The 17,901-nt window shown below is 41.1% G+C and overlaps 1 protein-coding gene across 3 annotated transcripts in view; it reads right to left on the minus strand.

The window, feature by feature from the left end:
• Window positions 1-3,045: 3,045 nt before the first annotated feature.
• The window catches only part of SPOCK1 (SPARC (osteonectin), cwcv and kazal like domains proteoglycan 1), a 496,308-nt gene continuing 481,452 nt past the window's right edge, over window positions 3,046-17,901 (minus strand). For 2 of the 3 annotated variants that reach the window (XM_034779825.1, XM_034779824.1), the window contains 4 exons: window positions 16,063-16,284; window positions 14,883-14,945; window positions 7,262-7,399; window positions 3,046-5,162 (listed from right to left, as the gene is read on the minus strand). In XM_034779825.1, coding sequence (XP_034635716.1) covers window positions 4,972-5,162; window positions 7,262-7,399; window positions 14,883-14,945; window positions 16,063-16,284 — 614 coding nt within the window. In that variant the 3' untranslated portion in view covers window positions 3,046-4,971. Of the gene's footprint in view, window positions 5,163-5,195; window positions 5,539-7,261; window positions 7,400-14,882; window positions 14,946-16,062; window positions 16,285-17,901 lie in introns of those variants that run through there. The other variant, XM_034779826.1, reaches the window with a different exon arrangement.

Below are 17,901 nucleotides of genomic sequence, written 5' to 3' on the forward strand. Positions count from 1 at the left end.
TTCCTATTTGCTGAAAATAAATGCACCCAGTCTCACCTGGAAGAGTCAGGTGAGAAGAGGCTATGGGATGAGGCCCGAGCGCTAGAGAGAACGAGGATGAAGACCTGCTGGCATTGGAGTGGCCAGAGTGCCTGTTCAATTAAGCTGTAAGACTGATTGCATTTATTTAAGGCAATATTTAAACAATGTAGGGAATGAAAGAGGATCCTACAGGATCTGTATGTATGTGGATGCAATAACCTGACGCCCTGTGCAAATGGAGCAGAGAGGCTGCAGCCACTGCTCGGATCTTCCTTACCCACCTGTGCTTCTCCTGAACAGTACCTGATTATACAGGCTGTAAGGGGAGCAGAAGATTTGACGCTCCAGGCTTTATGTGGTGCATAGCACGGTGTAGGAGCCATCTGCCCTGGGATGAGTTTAGCACTAGCAGAATGTTGGGATGGTGTCAGCTTTCGTGAGATAGTTCTTAATGATTGTGGATACCCCCTTGATTTCATGGCACAGTGGGGTGCCTCTTCTGCTTTGATGGGGAGGCCTGGTGTCAGTGAAATGGCAAGGCCATAAGTTTGGGAAAGGCCGTGGGCAAAACCAGAGATTTCATCTGATTAAAATCAGTCCCAGAATGAAGCCAGCCCCGATGTGCGAGATGCAAGATATTGATGGTGCTCAAGGGTCACTACAAGGAACAATGATGTCGAACTACAAGATGTGTTTGTTCCTTTTGCAAATCGCCATCATTTTTCTCCAAGGCCAGGAGAAAAGAATTCTTTTCAAGGTCTGTAATTTATAAAAAGTGATTTTCAAGAGATGGAAGCAAAATAAAAGGAGTCAAAGCCCAGGTTCCCGAGGTTGTTCCAAATCACTAGTTTGGTCTGGAACACACTGGGAATGCTGCTGATTTCACACAGTTTTATACCATCTCTCCCCAGTAAAATCAATGGCCTGGCTGCTGATTCACACCAGTATAAATGAGGTCAGGACCAGGCCCATTTTGTTGCTGTTCTTGTCACTCATTTTACAGCAGAGCAGAATGGGCTTCCCATCTTTGTCTCTCTTATGCTCATCTGGTAGCGATTTATAAACATTACAAGTCAAATAAAGAAGTCAACTCACCAGTAACACAGATAGGACATAATCATCTGGATCATGCAAAATAGTGGCTGCATTTATTATTTCTTGCCACATACACAACCCCCTAAAACAACCCTCCCCACCCCCAATTTTAGCAGAATGAGAACTTCATTGCAGGATTCTCCTGCGGCCTGAGAGCGCATCTGGAGGCCATGTCATGCTGTCTGCTTAGGGCTAAACAGTACTCTCCTCCTGCATGGGCACCAAAGGTATGTCTACACTGCATTGTAAACCTGAATCTGTGGGAACCAGGCTTGTGTATTTCCAAACCCATGCTTGAGCATTCACACTGCATTGTAAAACTGGGCTTACAATTGCTGGACCCAGGTCTCATAGCTGTGCTAATGCACCCATACTGCATGTCTGTGGCTTGAGCTGCATCCACACTGCAAAATGACAGGGGTTGGACTGAGGCACAGTCCCAGCAGGGTCCTAGGACCTGGTCCTGAGTGTTTGCTGGCCTGAGTCAGATTCATTGATGTATGGACAGACGGGGCACTTGGGCTGAAACCTGAGTCACGCCCTGTGCATAGAGTGCAGTGTAGACACACCCCAAGAGTTGTGAGTTCAATCCTTGAGGAGGCTATTTAGGGATCTGGGGCAAAATCAGCACTTGGTCCTGCTAGTGAAGGCAGGGGGCTGGACTCAATGACCTTTCAAGGTCCCTTCCAGTTCTAGGAGATGGGATATCTCCATTAATTAATTTATTTATTTTTATGTGTAGTGCCTCCGAAGGCACAGTGCTTTCTAGGGGCTGCTCCGGGGCCACGGAGGCTACGGGCTGTTCCATACTCAGGGCTGGTAAAAGCTCCATCGTGCCCTAAACGGTGAATCAGAATGGATTGTAGGGTTTCCACCAATTGCCTTAGCTGCCAACCGCTTTCCCGCAAAAAAACCAAAGAGCAAACCAAATCCCAGTGGATATACTGTCTGCTTCCTTTTCTATTAACACCAATCATCCAGTCCAGCTCTCCAACAACTTTCAGGTCATGACTCCAGACAAACAGAGAATAAAAGAGCTGGAAACAACTAAGTCCCTATAACAAGCTGCGTTTGAAACAGTGAAATATAAGCTCATTTGATGTTCACAATTCCCGTTGTCAAGGAGCTTTCCCCATTTTGTTGCATTGTTGTACCAGTGAATTTCATGGATGTGTGTGAATGAAGCCTTTCCTTTTACGTTCAAATCACCTGCACACATTGACACGGCCTAGATAAGCAGAAACAAATTATTTCTCCCTCTCAGACAAGTTCTGTTCGTAATGAGCAAATTTTCTTTCTTCAAAAGAAATTGCAGGCAAAGGTTTTGAAACAAGACTTCAAAAATAAAACCAACTTTTGCAGTTTAGAATGTCAACTACAGGAGCTAGTGTGTATTTCAGCTCTGTGTGTGTGTGTGTTTGTGCACACATGAATTCTAGCCAAAGATTCAAGTTACATTGCTAAAATGTTTTAAGTCTTAGCTACTGGCAGATAGGTACAGAGATGGTGTCCGGAAAACAGTACAAGGCATAGAGTCCATTTGTTGGGCTTGCATAATAAGATCATACATACAGTGGATTCTCTAGTATGAAACCTTTGGGTTGGAGCCTGCAAATCCCTAAACTTATGTGGGCTGAAGAATTTGCAGGATCAGGCCTTTATTTGGAAACATTTAAAGCAATGCTTTCCCCCTCAGTCACTAAAGACCCACAGGATAATAGACAATACAAACACCAAGGGTATATCTGGAAGGCACACCCTGAGAAGGATTCAGAGTAGAAGCCGTGTTAGTCTGTATCTGCAAAAAGAACAGGAGTACTTGTGGCACCTTAGAGACTAACAAATTTATTTGAGCATAAGCTTTCGTGGGCTATAGATGTATGCATCTGATGAAGTGGGCTGTAGCCCACGAAAGCTTATGTTCAAATAAATGTGTTAGTCTCTAAGGTGCCACAAGGACTCCTGTTCTTTTTCCTGAGAAGGATGTCTGACTTGGGCTCATGTGTCACAAGAACAGTAAATTCAGACTGCTGGCCCGAGGACATGAAACCCAAAGGAAATGGGTGAAACATCCTGTTTTTGGAATGGAATTTGGCATTTATATTGGTAGATTTCATTTTGCAAACTTTACCTTGTAATGACATGATTCACCCCCCCAAAATGAATCATGGAACATGCAAGATAGATAAGCAGGCAAAGTACTACTTATATTGACTAATGGTCTGAGGGTAAACTGCACCCCTCAGCTGCTTTTGAAAATGCAAGTCAATTCACATAAGGAAGTAGTGTCTTTAACAGAACTATAAAGGGTTTCTCTGAAATGCCTATAGGCCAAATTCATTTCTGGTATAACTCCATTAACTTAAATGGAATTACTCCTGTCACCTCATGGTGCATTTGACCCTAAAAGATTTTGGAATTAAAGTTCTATTATGGGTCACTTTTGTCCTCTTAAACACAAAAATGAATTGCTAACAAACGTATTCTGTCCCATGACTCCTCATTGTTATCGTGTTCTCTGATAATCTGGATAAAATAACAAAAGGGATAAAAGCCATGATATGGTACATTCATTTTACCCATGACTTTCAACAGGGAAGGGAAGTAAATCATTTAGCTTCAGAATGCTGTGATACAGCTGTGGAGATATGAATAAATGGGAACGGCTTAAAGAATCAGAAGATTCAATTTTAATAATATTCTTCTATTTTATAGGTGTGTATTAGGAGTGCACGATATTTCATATTAAGCAGAAAAGATGTTAGTTGGAAACATGACTATCTAAGGTTGTTTTTTATACAGACTAAATAAATATTAACAATTTAAAATAAAGAAGAGACAGCTTATTACTTTTGATGGTGAGTATCTTTGACAGCTTCCTAGCTTCCAAATGAGGAGTTACTTAGGGTAAATGAAGAACAGGGGATTTCCAGCAGATCCAACATTGGCGTGTGTTACTCCAGAAACAGAGGCAGCTTGCATGACATTGCAAACTCTTAGTGCAAACTAATTAAACAGAAACCCAAGATTTGTTAGTTGGAAAATGGTTACAATGATCTAGAATTACAAAACATTCCAACATTCTGGAATTATGTTCCCCTGCTACGAGGCTCGAAGTCGGTGGTAGCTGCGGACGCTCAGCATCTCTCAGGATCGAGATCATATTGTTTACTATGAAAATGAGGTGACAATGACCTGATCCTGCACATTTACAGCCAACGGGAGTTTTGACATTGACTTCAATCAGGGCAGAACTTAGCCTGTAGTAATCATTCTTAGAGCAAGTGAGAAAAAATACTGATGGATTTCTTCCTGACTTAAAACCATCAATATTAGTGAGCCAGAAGTTATTATACACAGATGACTTGCTCTTTAGTGACAAGTGCCAGACACGGGACAGAAACTGAGGCACCTGCTTTTCTATATTACCTACTGCATAAAAGAAAAGCAATTACTTATAGCATGGTCAGAAAATTCAGTTAACAGCTGATGACAAAACTTCTCCAATGTTGATAACATAAAATGGGCTTTTAATTCTTGCACTGGTTTGTTTTTTCTCTCTTCTTTTTTAATCCCATAAACTATATTTCACAAGCTGTGCAGGCGGGGAGTAAGCTATGAAACTTTGCTTAAACAAAACTAACAAAACTCATAGCCCCGTTGATAGAGGGAAAAAAAATTAACTGTATTCAAACCAGTAGCTAGTTGGAAAAAAGCCGTCTTGAAAATGATATATACTGTAAAAATTAAACAAAGAGGAGAGATATTTTGTGCCTGATGTTCTTAGATACAATTGCAGAGATATGAAGTGACTTGCAATATTGTGCAAAACATGAGTCCTCAGAACGGTGACAACTACCATATATAACCAATTTCATCATCCTTATCATCATCTTCATCTTCATCATCCTCATTAGCCGCTCTTACATGAATCTTCATTTTCCCTTCTTTGTCCTTTTTCGCTGCTTCACGGTCCTGTTCCAAATCATCCAGTAATACAACAGATCCACCACTGCCAAAATCCCCCGAGGTTTCTTGCTCTTCTTCTAAAATAGGTAAGAGTTAAAGGTCATTCTCTTACCCAACAATCCAAAAATCTCTTTAGTGAATGCTTGTTAATGTTCTCACTATGTAAGCTACTTTATTTTATTTTTTTTGCCGTAAATTGATTTTTTGAAGAGGCAATTTAGCAAAGGACAGCACAGCAGGTCCCCTTAAAAATGAACATACATCTGTTGTGCCCATGACCACAAATTTGAGAGGAAGTAATAGTCCAGTGGGATCTAGAATAAGATACAAAGGCCTTGCATCTCTAGATTTCTAATTTAACTCCATCCAGGCTCAATGGTGACTGAAAATCATTACCATCTGATGACTGTTTGGTGGTCTACATGAAATGAGTTGGTGGTCTCGGATCAATTCCTGAAAGTCAAATGTCTACATTAGAACTGGATGGAAAACAATTTCCCCAACCCATTAAAATTGTCAAGATTTCAAGGAAAAAAACAAAAACCAACGCAACCCGTTTGTCCTGATTCACGACGAAATATCAAAACCTTGAAAATTTTCACAAACTGAAAATTCCCCCCAACATTTGGTTTGGTTCAGTTGAAGCATTCTGTTTCAATACTTTCAAAACACTATGTTTCAATTTTGACCATTAAACCTATTTTTTTAAATCCCAATTAGCTTTTTGTTTAAAAACAAAAAGTTGCTTTTAATCAGAAAACCAGAATTTTTCATTTAGAAAATACTGAGGCAGAACATTGACAATTGCATACTTGTTTAACCGCCCCCCCCCCAAAAAAACGCCGAATTAAGAAAGTCAGTAAAACTGACCCTTTCCTGCCAAAAGTTTTGGTGTCAGCGAATCAGCAATTTTCCACTAAAAATGTCTTGTCAAAAACGGCCAGTCAGCTCTAGTCGACCTCAGAAAATCCCCGTCACAATCAACACTAACTGCTTCCTTGGTGGCTAATCTCAGCAGAATACCAAAGAACTGAATGTGCACGGACACTGAAACACCCTGTCAGTGCGACTGATTCACACAGGCACCTTGGTGGAGATGGGGCTTCGCTATTGCTGTCTGTATGTGGGTTGGGATCGGGCCACTAGGGAGTTGGGATATTGATCCACTTTCTCATGCACACATATGCTACCTGACTATTTTGGATGCATATCTCAGGGCCGCCCGGAGGGGGGGGGGGGGCTAGTGGGGCAATTTGCCCCAGGCCCCCACGAGAATATAGTATTCTATAGTTTTGCAATTTTTTTTTATGGAAGGGGCCCCCTAAATTGCTTTGCCCCAGGCCCCCTGAATCCTCTGGGCGGCCCTGGCATCTGGCTGGGGTGAGGACAGAGGCTGGCACACAGGAATCTGCGTGCCCATCTTTGGTAACCACACGTGCAAATGATTCTCAAGGGCTAGGTATATGTTGCAATTGCTTGATTTTATGTACATTCATGCACATACGCTCCTGCAAAAGCACCCGCTGACCCTGATATAGCATCTTAGGATGTAAATCATGTACATTTTAGAGCTTCTAAAGCTTTGCCTTCTCTATTCTTGCTGGAAGTAGAGCAACTGAAGCTATCATTACATTGAGTCACACTGAAGAATTCCACTTAAATCTTGTTTGCCTGATTATATAGAGCTGTGCAGTAATTTTACATGTCAGTGTAATAATACTGTAGTATCAGCACTTTTAAAGGACCTGCTTGTTAATTTATAAAACTTTGTGTAGTTAAACCTTCCCTTCTTAGGGAAGCCCTGATTTATGAAGCCCCTGTAAATGTGGGATCTACTGTATAAGGAACAATATATTTAATAACCAGGCATAACAACCGCATATCTTTTATTTTAATAGCAACTACTGCATTTGCCAAGCTGATAGCAAAAACATTTTCTTATCAGTGGTTATTGCCAATTTCATACTCTTGTACACACGCTCCAAGACAAAGGTATGTGTATGAGCACACAGACACTTTTATATTGTGAACTGGAATACATGGGAACATTAGGGACTCTGCTAATTATGTTTCCTGTGTTGTCGCTTTTTGTTATCTTGGCTGATCTTACAGCAATTTCTCGGCTTACAACGATGTTAATTTTTGTGTTGTCTTAGGGAAGCAGGTCATTACTCACCACAACTAACGGTCCCTTGTTTTCTTGAGCCAGCGATCTCATTTCCATACTTATCAACACACCAGCATTGTCCTGTACTTCCATGACACTGAGTTGCTTTGTAATATCCTTCTTCATTGCACCGTGGAAGGAAAACACCTGAATAAAGAAAAAGGTATCCTTAGTAAATCCGAGTCTTTACAAGATCAAGCACGAAGATACACTGTAGTTGGCCTGTTTCTTGTTTACATTAAATGCCTTACTATGGCATAAATTACAGATGGAGCCACCTGGAATGGTTCTGGTTTTACAAAATGTCCTGGATCAGGTTCTCAATTTGCAAAACCAACACTCAAACTGTGGATTGTTTGACCCAAGCTCCCATTTTAACTCCATTTCCATATATATATTTGTACCTAGTGTTGTTGACTTCAGTTCATTTGTTGCCCATTGGGGGGGGGAGAGAGAGAGAGTGTGTGTGTGTGTATATATACACCTCTACCCTGATATAACACTGTCCTCGGGAGCCTAAAGAAATCTTACCGCGATATAGGTGAAACCGCGTTATATTGAACTTGCTTTGATCCACCGGAGTGTGCAGCCTCGCCCTCCTGGAGTGCTGCTTTACCGTGTTATATCCAAATTCGTGTTATATCGGGTCGCGTTATATCGTGGTTGAGGTGTGTATATATATATATAGTTTTAACTGAAAACATTTGCATTGGTTCAAATTCCAGCCAGTGGTCCTGATTTCTGGACCACCCGTAAGATTTTCTCCTTTTTGATTAAAAGTAGTGCCATTTTAAAGTGAAAATATACATTCTGGACTTCTAAACGTGGCCTCCCATTCTTATCTCTTGCAGAAGCTTTTTATGTTTTCTTTCTTTCAAACACATTCTTGATCTCATTGCTGCCTCAAGCCTAGCAGCCTCCATCTCCCTTAGTGGTAGTAATACATGGCACGTAGAGAGCACTTTGTACCCAAGGATCTCAAAGCACTTTACAAATATTAATGCATTTAGCCTCACGACACACCTGTGAATTATTTAAGTGTTATCATCCTCATTTTCCAAGCAAATCATCATCTGTTCACGGATGTTCTGCACGCAGAGAAAGGCTACATTTGTGGAGTAAATTATTCACTATGAATGATTCCCTCGGCACTACTTATCTATAAAGTTGAACTTCAAACATTAAAGCAGAACTAAAAAGATCTTCACTATGCAAACAAAGGGCTGAAAAATGTAACTTCAGCAAACAAAGTTATTTAAGCATAAGGAGGAAGGGGGGATCGGAAGGCACAAATGGTATTTAGGAGCCTAACTTCCACTGAAATCCATTTGTGCCTTTCAAAATCTCTCCCGAGATGTCTTGCCAAATCCCTGATGGGTTGAGGGAGTTTCATCTGGAATTGGGAGCTCGTTCAGAGACAATGAGCAGGCACTCCATGCATCTGAAGAAGTGGGTTTTTTACCCACGAAAACTTATGCCCAAATAAATCTGTTAGTCTTTAAGGTGCCACCAGACTCCTCGTTATGTTACTATCTGAACATTTGATGAGAATGTACATTTTCCTTGTAAGGCTGCCCTGAGCATGGGATGGTGGCTAGATTGTGCTCTAGACACAGCCCTGTGTAAGGGATGGTGCATTAGTTGCACTGTTCGGGAGGAGCCCAGAGTAGAGCTGGGACTCAGAGATCCACCTCTGAGACACAGTGCCTCTTTTCCTCTGGGGAGGGGAGTATGCTGTATCAGCCTTTTACAAGATGTAGCATATGCCCCTGTTCTCCTGTCCAGTGCTTCTGGGGAGAGGTGGCAGAACAATTGCTCAATACACTCCCTGTTCCTTTCCAGCCACTTGCTCACAAGAGCACTGGCTGTGCATGGGCTTTGCTGTGCTGAGAATCCAGACAAGGACTGGGATAGCCCTAATGCAACCACACAGGATTGGGATTTCTTAATTCTCTTTACTCCCTCTGTGTGCACTGGTGCCAGCTACCATACACCCTTGAATGATTAACATCTCGATAGGGCTCCTTTCAGGGTTACAATGCCATTCTTACACCTTGTCCTCCCATATGTAGCCCTACCCAAGACAAAATTATTTCCATGTTTCATTTTAAATTTCCCTTTTTTCTAGTGTTTATCATATGAGTCCTTCCACAAGATTATAATTACACCTGCAAGGCATCAGCCACCTGCTTGCTATTTAATTCATACTAAATTTAAGTATAACTCCAGATTTACTAGCAGTATTAAAGAATCACTAATGCTTGAGCTTTTCAGGGAGAGACAGTAGGATACTGAGGCCAAACAAAAAAATAGCCGAAGATTTGTCTCATAACAAAACCATTGCACATTAGCCTTTCAGAATGTGGTGCACTCTTGTTTCTTGAGACAAGAGAAGCCAGTACTATTTTCTGCCACAACTTTCAACAGATAGAATGCAAATGTGCTTCCATACAAAAATCCCACTTGTCCTTGGAGATCAGTTAGCTTCATTCCCAGGGGAGGTCTGTATAGACACTTTCCATTCTCTGCCGGTTGCTTCTGTTCCAGGCACAGAAAAACAACCTCTTATTGTCTTAAATGATTTTTGAGAAAGTATCTTTTCTCTTTGTCAATGAGCCCAGTGATTTACTGGTCACACAATACTTACTTTTCTACTTCAGTGTATGAGACAGCCCTACAGATTGTTCATATATGTCAAAAAGGCTATTACTACTACACTTTCCATGGAAAAAATGAATGAGAAAACATTGCCCAAATGCTATGCAATTACTTATATAAAAGACATATAAATGGGAAGTTGGTCATATATACATTATGAATCTCTGTATTTACCATCTCATCCCACTGCAGATATTAAAGTGGATGTCTAATTTTTAAATGTAGTTCTGAAACATGGGAACATTAACATGTTCTATATCTGACCTGATCTCAGAGAACATTTTCACACTTATTAACTTTGCTATTTCAAGCAAGCAGATGCAGTGGTCTTAGCAAGTTCATGTACCAGGACAATTGAAAGGAAGATGAAAGATTATGATCACCAGAGACACATCTTCTTTATTTACCCACAATCCAATAATAGCGTGGACACGTTCAACCATACGGTTTTCCAAGTTCACTCACTGCTCAGTCACTTGTTTCAATATTGATCCAGAAGGACTTTCCATAGTCACACTCATTTCCTTTCTTATTTAAAGACTGAGACATGCATTGGACTAGACAAACCTGAAGAAGATTACAGAGGATCAGCTCCTCAGCGGGTGTGAACTGATGTAGCTTCATCAGAGTCAATGAAACTAGTGACCCTCAGCTGGTGTAAATGCATTGAATTCAATGAGTCTATAGCAATTTACACCAGCTAAGGATTTGGCTCCAAATAATGATTGGTGCATTATATATATACAAAAATATTCTTGTGACTATTTCTGAGAAACTCTAACATCTCCCCTGGCCTTTGAAATTCAGCATGTATCATTTGTGCAATGTTCACACAAATGCTTTACATGTGTTGCAAAAGATAGATTTGCAAAAATAATGGGCCAGTCTCTTTGTTAGCATAAGTGAGTGCAGCTCGGTTGTTCTGAAAGGAGTCCCCACCTTTGGTGAATTTGGCACTGTTTATCTAGGAGTTAAAAGGAAGACCAAGAACAATGCACAGAATAGGGGTGATTTCCCTGTGTGCTGTAATTTTGCATGTGCATTTAAATAGTGCCTTTGAATAGCTAGTTGTGGATGCAAATCAGGTAGCTAGAGGAGGAGCAAATACTCTGAGTTGGGGCTGCAACTCATCTTGCATACCATGGTCACTGCTCATATTTCCCAGCTGTCAGAGTAAGGACCACATTTTAATGCACTCGAATTTTTTCCTTAATTTATCAGATGTGGGTATAATCCGCTGCGGACAAAGTGTCCCCAAGAGCTTACATTCCTATGAAACAAAAAATTCCTTTACAATAATCATTTACAGCATTGACTAAAGGTGAGTCACACCACAAATCCTGAATGTCTGGAATTTAGATTTCACATTTAGGTGATTTAGATTTAGATCCACATTTGGGGGATAGTTTGATCCCAGGTTTTGCGATGGCCCATCATAGAGAGGGAAATGATCAGGGGCCAGAGCCACATTTCTGTCTAATCCCCCTGCTTATATGGCCCCCATCACTGTAGGATCTGAGGGCCTTTCCCAGTGAGTGAGGGTCATATATGGGGTTTTGATTTAAAGGCATGTCTACACTACCAGTGCTACAGTGGCACAACTATGGCGTTGCCACTGTGCGACTGTAGCACCGTAGCGTAGATGTTTTCTTTGTTGACAGAACGGGTTTTTCCTTCAGTGTAGGCAATCCACTTCTCTGCGCGGTGGTAGCTAGGTAGATGGAAGAATTCTACTGTTGACCTAGCCATGTCTGCACTAGGTGCTACGTCAGCTTAACTATGGTGCTCAGAAATGTGAATTTTTCATACCTGGGAGTGACGTACTTAAGTTGATCTAATTTTAAGTGTAGACCAGGCCTAAGAGTTAATTAAACAGGCTGCCAATCGAGTGTTTCTTGATTTGGTGTTCAACATCCCTGTCCCTCTTGTTCTCTGTCCTCCTCTCTAACTGCTCCCTTTTGTCTCCTGTTCCCACTCTGCTTCACATCTTCTTACTGCCTCTTATGCCTGGCTCAACCTCCCATTAGTTGACCCAAGAGTCAACTGCTTCCTCTCTTCTGTGTCAAACCATCTTCTTTTGTGATGGCGGCTCTGGGTTTTCTTGCATTTCAACTATCATCCTGTGTCTCAGGGGCAGGGAGTGTTTTGTAAAACTCTGGGTATGCTTAAAGCACCCTAGAAATTATACACTCCTATCAATATGAAAACACTGCCACAATCTTAACTATGGCGTTGCTACTGCTCCACCATAATGATAATGAATAATAATCAATGGCCATCTATTGTAGAATATATAGAAAACATTGGTTAGAGAGCTAGGCTGGGTTGTGGGAGGCCCAGGTTCATTTCCATGTCTGCCACAAACATCAGTGTGACCCTAGGCAAGTCCCTTTGTGTTTCAATTTCCCATCTTTAAAATGAGGGTGATAGCACTGCTGTATCTCCAGGGGTGTTGTGAGGATAAATGATTGAAGACTGTGAGGTGCACAGATACAACAGCGATGGAGGCCAGACTAGTACCATATATAGAATTAACAGCAAACCTGACACCTAAAGAAGAGCTGTGTAAGCTGCTCTCTCTCACCAACCTAATTTGGTCCAGTGAAAGATATTACCTCACCCACCTTGTCTCTCTAATATCCTGGGACCAACAAGGCCACAAGACACTGCATACAAGCTGAAAGCTGGCAGGCAGGTCCCTGTATTAGCTGTTATATCACAGGATTGATACAGGAAAAGACCCAATTTGAAGATACCGATGAAAGCAGAGGGTAGATACCTTAGTGATGTAGGAGAAGTGTGAACAGGCTAAACCAGTGGTTCTCAACCTGCGGCCCGATTGGCACACAGCTGCAGGCCATGTGACATCCTCAGGGACATACAGGTAGTATATATATTGTGTGGATGCAGTCCACATAACACAGAGAGAGCTGCATATGTGGCCCACAATGGTAAATAGGTTGAGAACCATTGGGCTAACCAGTTTTGCTCTTTGAAAGTCGTGTCTTTACATTTAATAGCCCCCTATGTAAATCTGGCAGGAAACGATTAATGGGGCTGTTTACTTTTTAATTCAAACCACTGGGATGATGGACTGCATTTGAAAGTCTCCAAATTCAACAATACAACATGTTTAATCACAATGGCTTTGAAGTACTTTGTGGCAATTCTCAAACTCCTCATTTTTTCAACCAATACAAGTTTACAGAAATCTTCCTTATGCACAGTGTCCAGAATATAAATATTTCATTTTACATATCAGAGAAGGAGAATAATTAAAGAACAGTCCCTTTGCCGCTCATATCTTTTTTATCTTTATGGTTACTACAAGCAGCATTTTTGTCATGTGTATGTTTTGTTTTCCACCTGAACGATTTTGCAACTGAGACAAGAAAAAAACCCACATTGTTCTACTCTGTCTAAATAGCAATGGGATCAGATAAGAGGCTCTCAGAAGGGTGTTATTATGCAGGAAGACTTTCAAGTTGCTAACTGAACCAGAGAGTTCCTCCTTTCTATATTTTCTTCTAGCCTGTAGAGAAAAGTATTACAGAAACCTACTGATTTGTTGAATTGAGCCAGTTTTTTCCCTTCCTTTTAAAAAAAAATATATTGTAGACTGACATAATTATTTGTGGTAAGAGAACATTTTATACCAGTGTTATTTTTGTCATTTTACTCCAGCTATTGTGATCTGATACCACTGGCATGAAAAGGAGGTTGTTTGTATGTTTGTATGTTCTAAGCACTATATTTTTCCCATGTGTTAGAACAAACCATTTTTCAGCCTAGCTGACATTTATTTCATACTGCACAAAATAAAGACCGAAGAAATGTAGGGCTGGATTTTCCATGTTGTCTAATGGACCTGGACACCCAATTCCCATGAGAAAATAATAGGAATTGGTCAATTCATTCTGTTAAGTGGCTTTGAAAATCTCACCCATAAAAGCCTCCATGAAAAAGAGAGAGAGAGAGAGAGAGAGAGAGAGAGAAAGAAAGAGAACAGCAACCACCTATGCAACAATCTGCAAACTGAACCATTTGCTGGCTATTCCACCTATCCTAGCGTTCCCTAAAATTCTCAGGGATAATTCCAAAGTCTTTGGAAACTAAAATAAATTTACATTCGTTGCTAATCTGAATCTTCATGAGTCAATAGGATATCAGACAGCTATGCACCTTACACTTAGTCGGCTTGTATGTTCTGTATTTTGCCCAATTAAAACTTGTTAAATATTTAATATGAATTGCTGATTATCAGGCAAATCTTGCAGTCCTTATATTTGCAGTCTTCAGTCAAGTAAAACTCCCACTGATGTTTTGGGGCCAAATTCAGTCTTGCTGCCAATACCCACCCCGTGTGATTTGGCCCTATGTAAGTTAATAAATTGGAGATGCACTACAATAATGCCACATAGATTGCAGTCCACACAACACCTTGAGGTTTCACGGGTATGCAGTTATCAATTTAACAGTCTGACTTTTCAGCTTTTAAAAAAAGACACTATATGTCCCATAGCTCAATATCACCAACAGGAAGAAGAAAACCGAAACATGTAAAAGTGCAGTTAGACCAAATTTTATTCCAACAAATGTATTTCTAAGCTTATAATTGGAAGAATCTGAACTCTCCATCTACTACGTACTCTGCTTTTTTTAACTAGTCACAGGAGATTTTAATGAAAAAATACTCTCTTTTGCATTTACATGCTCAGATACTATGGTGACAAGCATGTGTAAGAACCTATAAAGAATAATATTCATGTTTTTGGTGAGGTGATATAAATTTGTTCTGAATTAGTTGCCATAAATGTATGTTGACATCTCATTATTGGTTTAATTTCATGAAACATCAGGCACGGGCTCAAAATATTAATTTCTCATTGAAAAACGATAACTGCACATAAAGTTACAATAATCACAGAGCTTTAATTAGTTATTGAAATGAGTGGCATGTAATCAAACTTACCCAACAGACTCTTCCCCCGACTTAGCTTTTGAATCCTGTTCATTTCATTCTGGCAAGGGAGACCTAAAATATAATGTATGAAAGTCAGTTTCCAGATGGTACGGGACAGACTCTCTAATGATTGGCTTCACTATTTACATGAAATGTAGTCTATTGTACACCTGGGAATGAAATAACCCCATATGCTGGTAATACACTGCAAAACAAATGTATATCATTAGCTTTACTAATTAAAAAATTCAAAACACACTATACTTAATAATAGTGTTTTGGGGCCATTTGGGTTGTTAAACATTTTTTTCTTCTCCTTCATCAAACTGAAATAATGCCAGGCTTCTAATTTATGATTTGCTAATAGACTAATTTCCACATTAATAAGAACATTAGTTCATAAGCCTTCTATTAGCAATAGAATTAATTCCTGAATTGAAGTGCCAATAATTTGATTGCTTCTTTGTTTGTTTCACAGTGAAATACGTGTAATTGACAGTATTTGCCATTGCTACACAATGCCCTTTCTCACCAGGGATAAAGAAAAGGGCTTTTTATTTTTCAATGAAAAGGGCTATGAATTACCAATTCAAGATAAATGGCAGTGCAGTCAAAATGTAAGAAAGATGTTGAAACCTAGAAAATCCTAAAAAAAACCCACTACATATTTGTGGAAAAGAGAAACCAGAACATATCAAGACAACTATAAGGTATTAAAATGTATAATTTATTTTCAAATAATATTAATCTGAATATGGTAACATTTAAGCCAAAAGTTTTAAATTTGTCTGGCTAAAGTTAGGTAATTCCATATTTAGGCACCTACACGTATAGCCTGAACTTCCCACGTGAGGAGCACGTACAATTCCCATTGACTTCAGTGGCAGCTGCAAGTTGCTCACCACTTATCTGGCCATTCTTATTTAGGTGTCTAAACGTGATTCCCAAGTTTGTAAATGCTCCCTAACATCTCCTAACATCCTGTCCAATGCTCTGTCCACTGAATCATACTTTAAAGCCTCTTATCATCATCCCAGGACATATGGTAATGGCTGTTTTGCATAAATATTATTAACAACAACAACAATAGAAAAGATATTTTGTCAAATTACATTTTCCATACCATTATTTTAGCATCTATAGTAATGAATTATAGATCAGTTTTATGTTACATAATGGAATGACTTACCTCCTGGCTTCTGAAAGCAGTAGCACCATTCATTGTTAGAAAGCTTTCCGTCTTTGAAGGAGTCACATGAGTTGAAGAGGGGTTTAATGCACGGCTCATACTTATCGAGATAAATTGCATTGATCTCTGAGTGATCCAGCAGGAGGTCATAGTTCATATCAAGTTTGTTGAACATCCAGCCTAATGAATCCTTACAGATTGGTAGTATGCTGGTGTCAAACCCTATGAGAACATGGGCAAACAACGGTTGGTGAGTCACACTACACAGGCCTGACATGCATCATTGCTAAATTACGACGTTCTTTTAACTGAAATATGGAGTGAACTTTGTTTCAGTTTAAACCTTCTCTGCCCAACCAGTAGGAAACCAGAACAATACTCTGATTCCAACTAAGAATGAATGAACTGGTTGAATTAAATCAAGCTCAAAACTAGATGTGATTCTGACCCAAACCCTGGATAAGAATGCCACTTACATTTGGGGAGAAAAAGGGGGTTAGGGTCCACATCTGATTACTGCCACTCAAGCCCATCTTTACTCAAATATCAACCCTAAGTTACTTTTTCTCTCTCCCCCCCCCCCATTTGCAAGTGTATTGGCTTGGTTCCAGGACGGATCAGAAACAGAAACACTGTGTTTTCAAATTAGCTGAAAGCAGAAAGCAATAGAAATCTTGAGAGAGAGCCTGTCCTTGTGAGATTACCAGCCCTGTTTCTAGTCACCTTGCTGAATCCTTTATTGGTTGCTTCTCACCTTCTACATTAGCTCCAAGCTTCTGGCCCGCTCCTTCGAGACCCTGCACAACCTTGCCCCTGCCTGCAGCTCTGCTCTAATTTCCTTGTATTCCCTCTGCCTACATTCCCCCCGATCCCACAACGTTCATATTCTGCACTCCTCCCGACTGCCTTCTTTGCATCTTCATCCTTGCTGCTGTTCACACTTGACACTCAGTGCACCAAACAACCTCCTTTTCTTTGTTCTCACATCCCTTCTGAAAACTCATTTCTTTCACCAATCCCCTCGGTGCTAACCCTACATTTCTGGCAGATCTGACCCTCCCAGTCTTGTAGTATATCTGACTCTGAATTCTTTATCTGATCTAGATTGTGAGCTTCTTGAGGTGGACGTCATGTCCTCTGGGCTTGCACTACTCTGAATAACAGGACCGGCTCTAGGCACCAGCAAACCAAGCACGTGCTTGGGGCGGCACAATTCCAGGGGCGGCATTCTGGGAGGCCTCCCCCCCTGCCCTTCAGCAGTTGTGCTCTCAGAGGTTTTTTGTTTTTTTTTGTGCTTTGGGCGGCAAAAAACCTAGAGCCAGCCCTGCTGAATAATCACAGTGCTGGGGTTTGCTGAGACCACAAATGCACATGAATTGGGGCATTTGCACTCGTGTGTCACAGAAGCCCTCTGCATTCCAGCCTGGTTAGATCTTTTGCAGCTGAAAAGGATTCTGCTTTCCCAACACTTCAGGGAACAGGATCCGTGTTCATTTAATAACCCTCTTCTAGGGTTACCATATCCAGCAAATAAAAAAAAGAGGACCCTCCACGGGCCCTGGCCCCGCCCATTTCCCCACCCCCAGCCCTGCCCCAACTCCCCCCCTTCTCTGCCCTAACTCCGCCTCCTCCTCCTTCCCACGCCCAGCCACGAGGAAAGGGCTGCCCGAGTGCTACCAGCTTCACGGTTTGCCGGGCAGCCCCCAGACCCTGTGCCCCCGACCGGCGCTTCCCCAGCGCAGCTGGAGCCCGGGAGGGGAAGCGCCCAGCCGGGGGCGCAGGGGCTGGAGGCTGCCCGGCAAACCGTGAAGCCGGTAGCGCTTGGGCTTCGGGCAGCCC

The sequence above is a fragment of the Trachemys scripta genome, chromosome 8, assembly GCF_013100865.1.
Source record: "Trachemys scripta elegans isolate TJP31775 chromosome 8, CAS_Tse_1.0, whole genome shotgun sequence".
Taxonomy (NCBI): Eukaryota; Metazoa; Chordata; order Testudines; family Emydidae; genus Trachemys; species Trachemys scripta.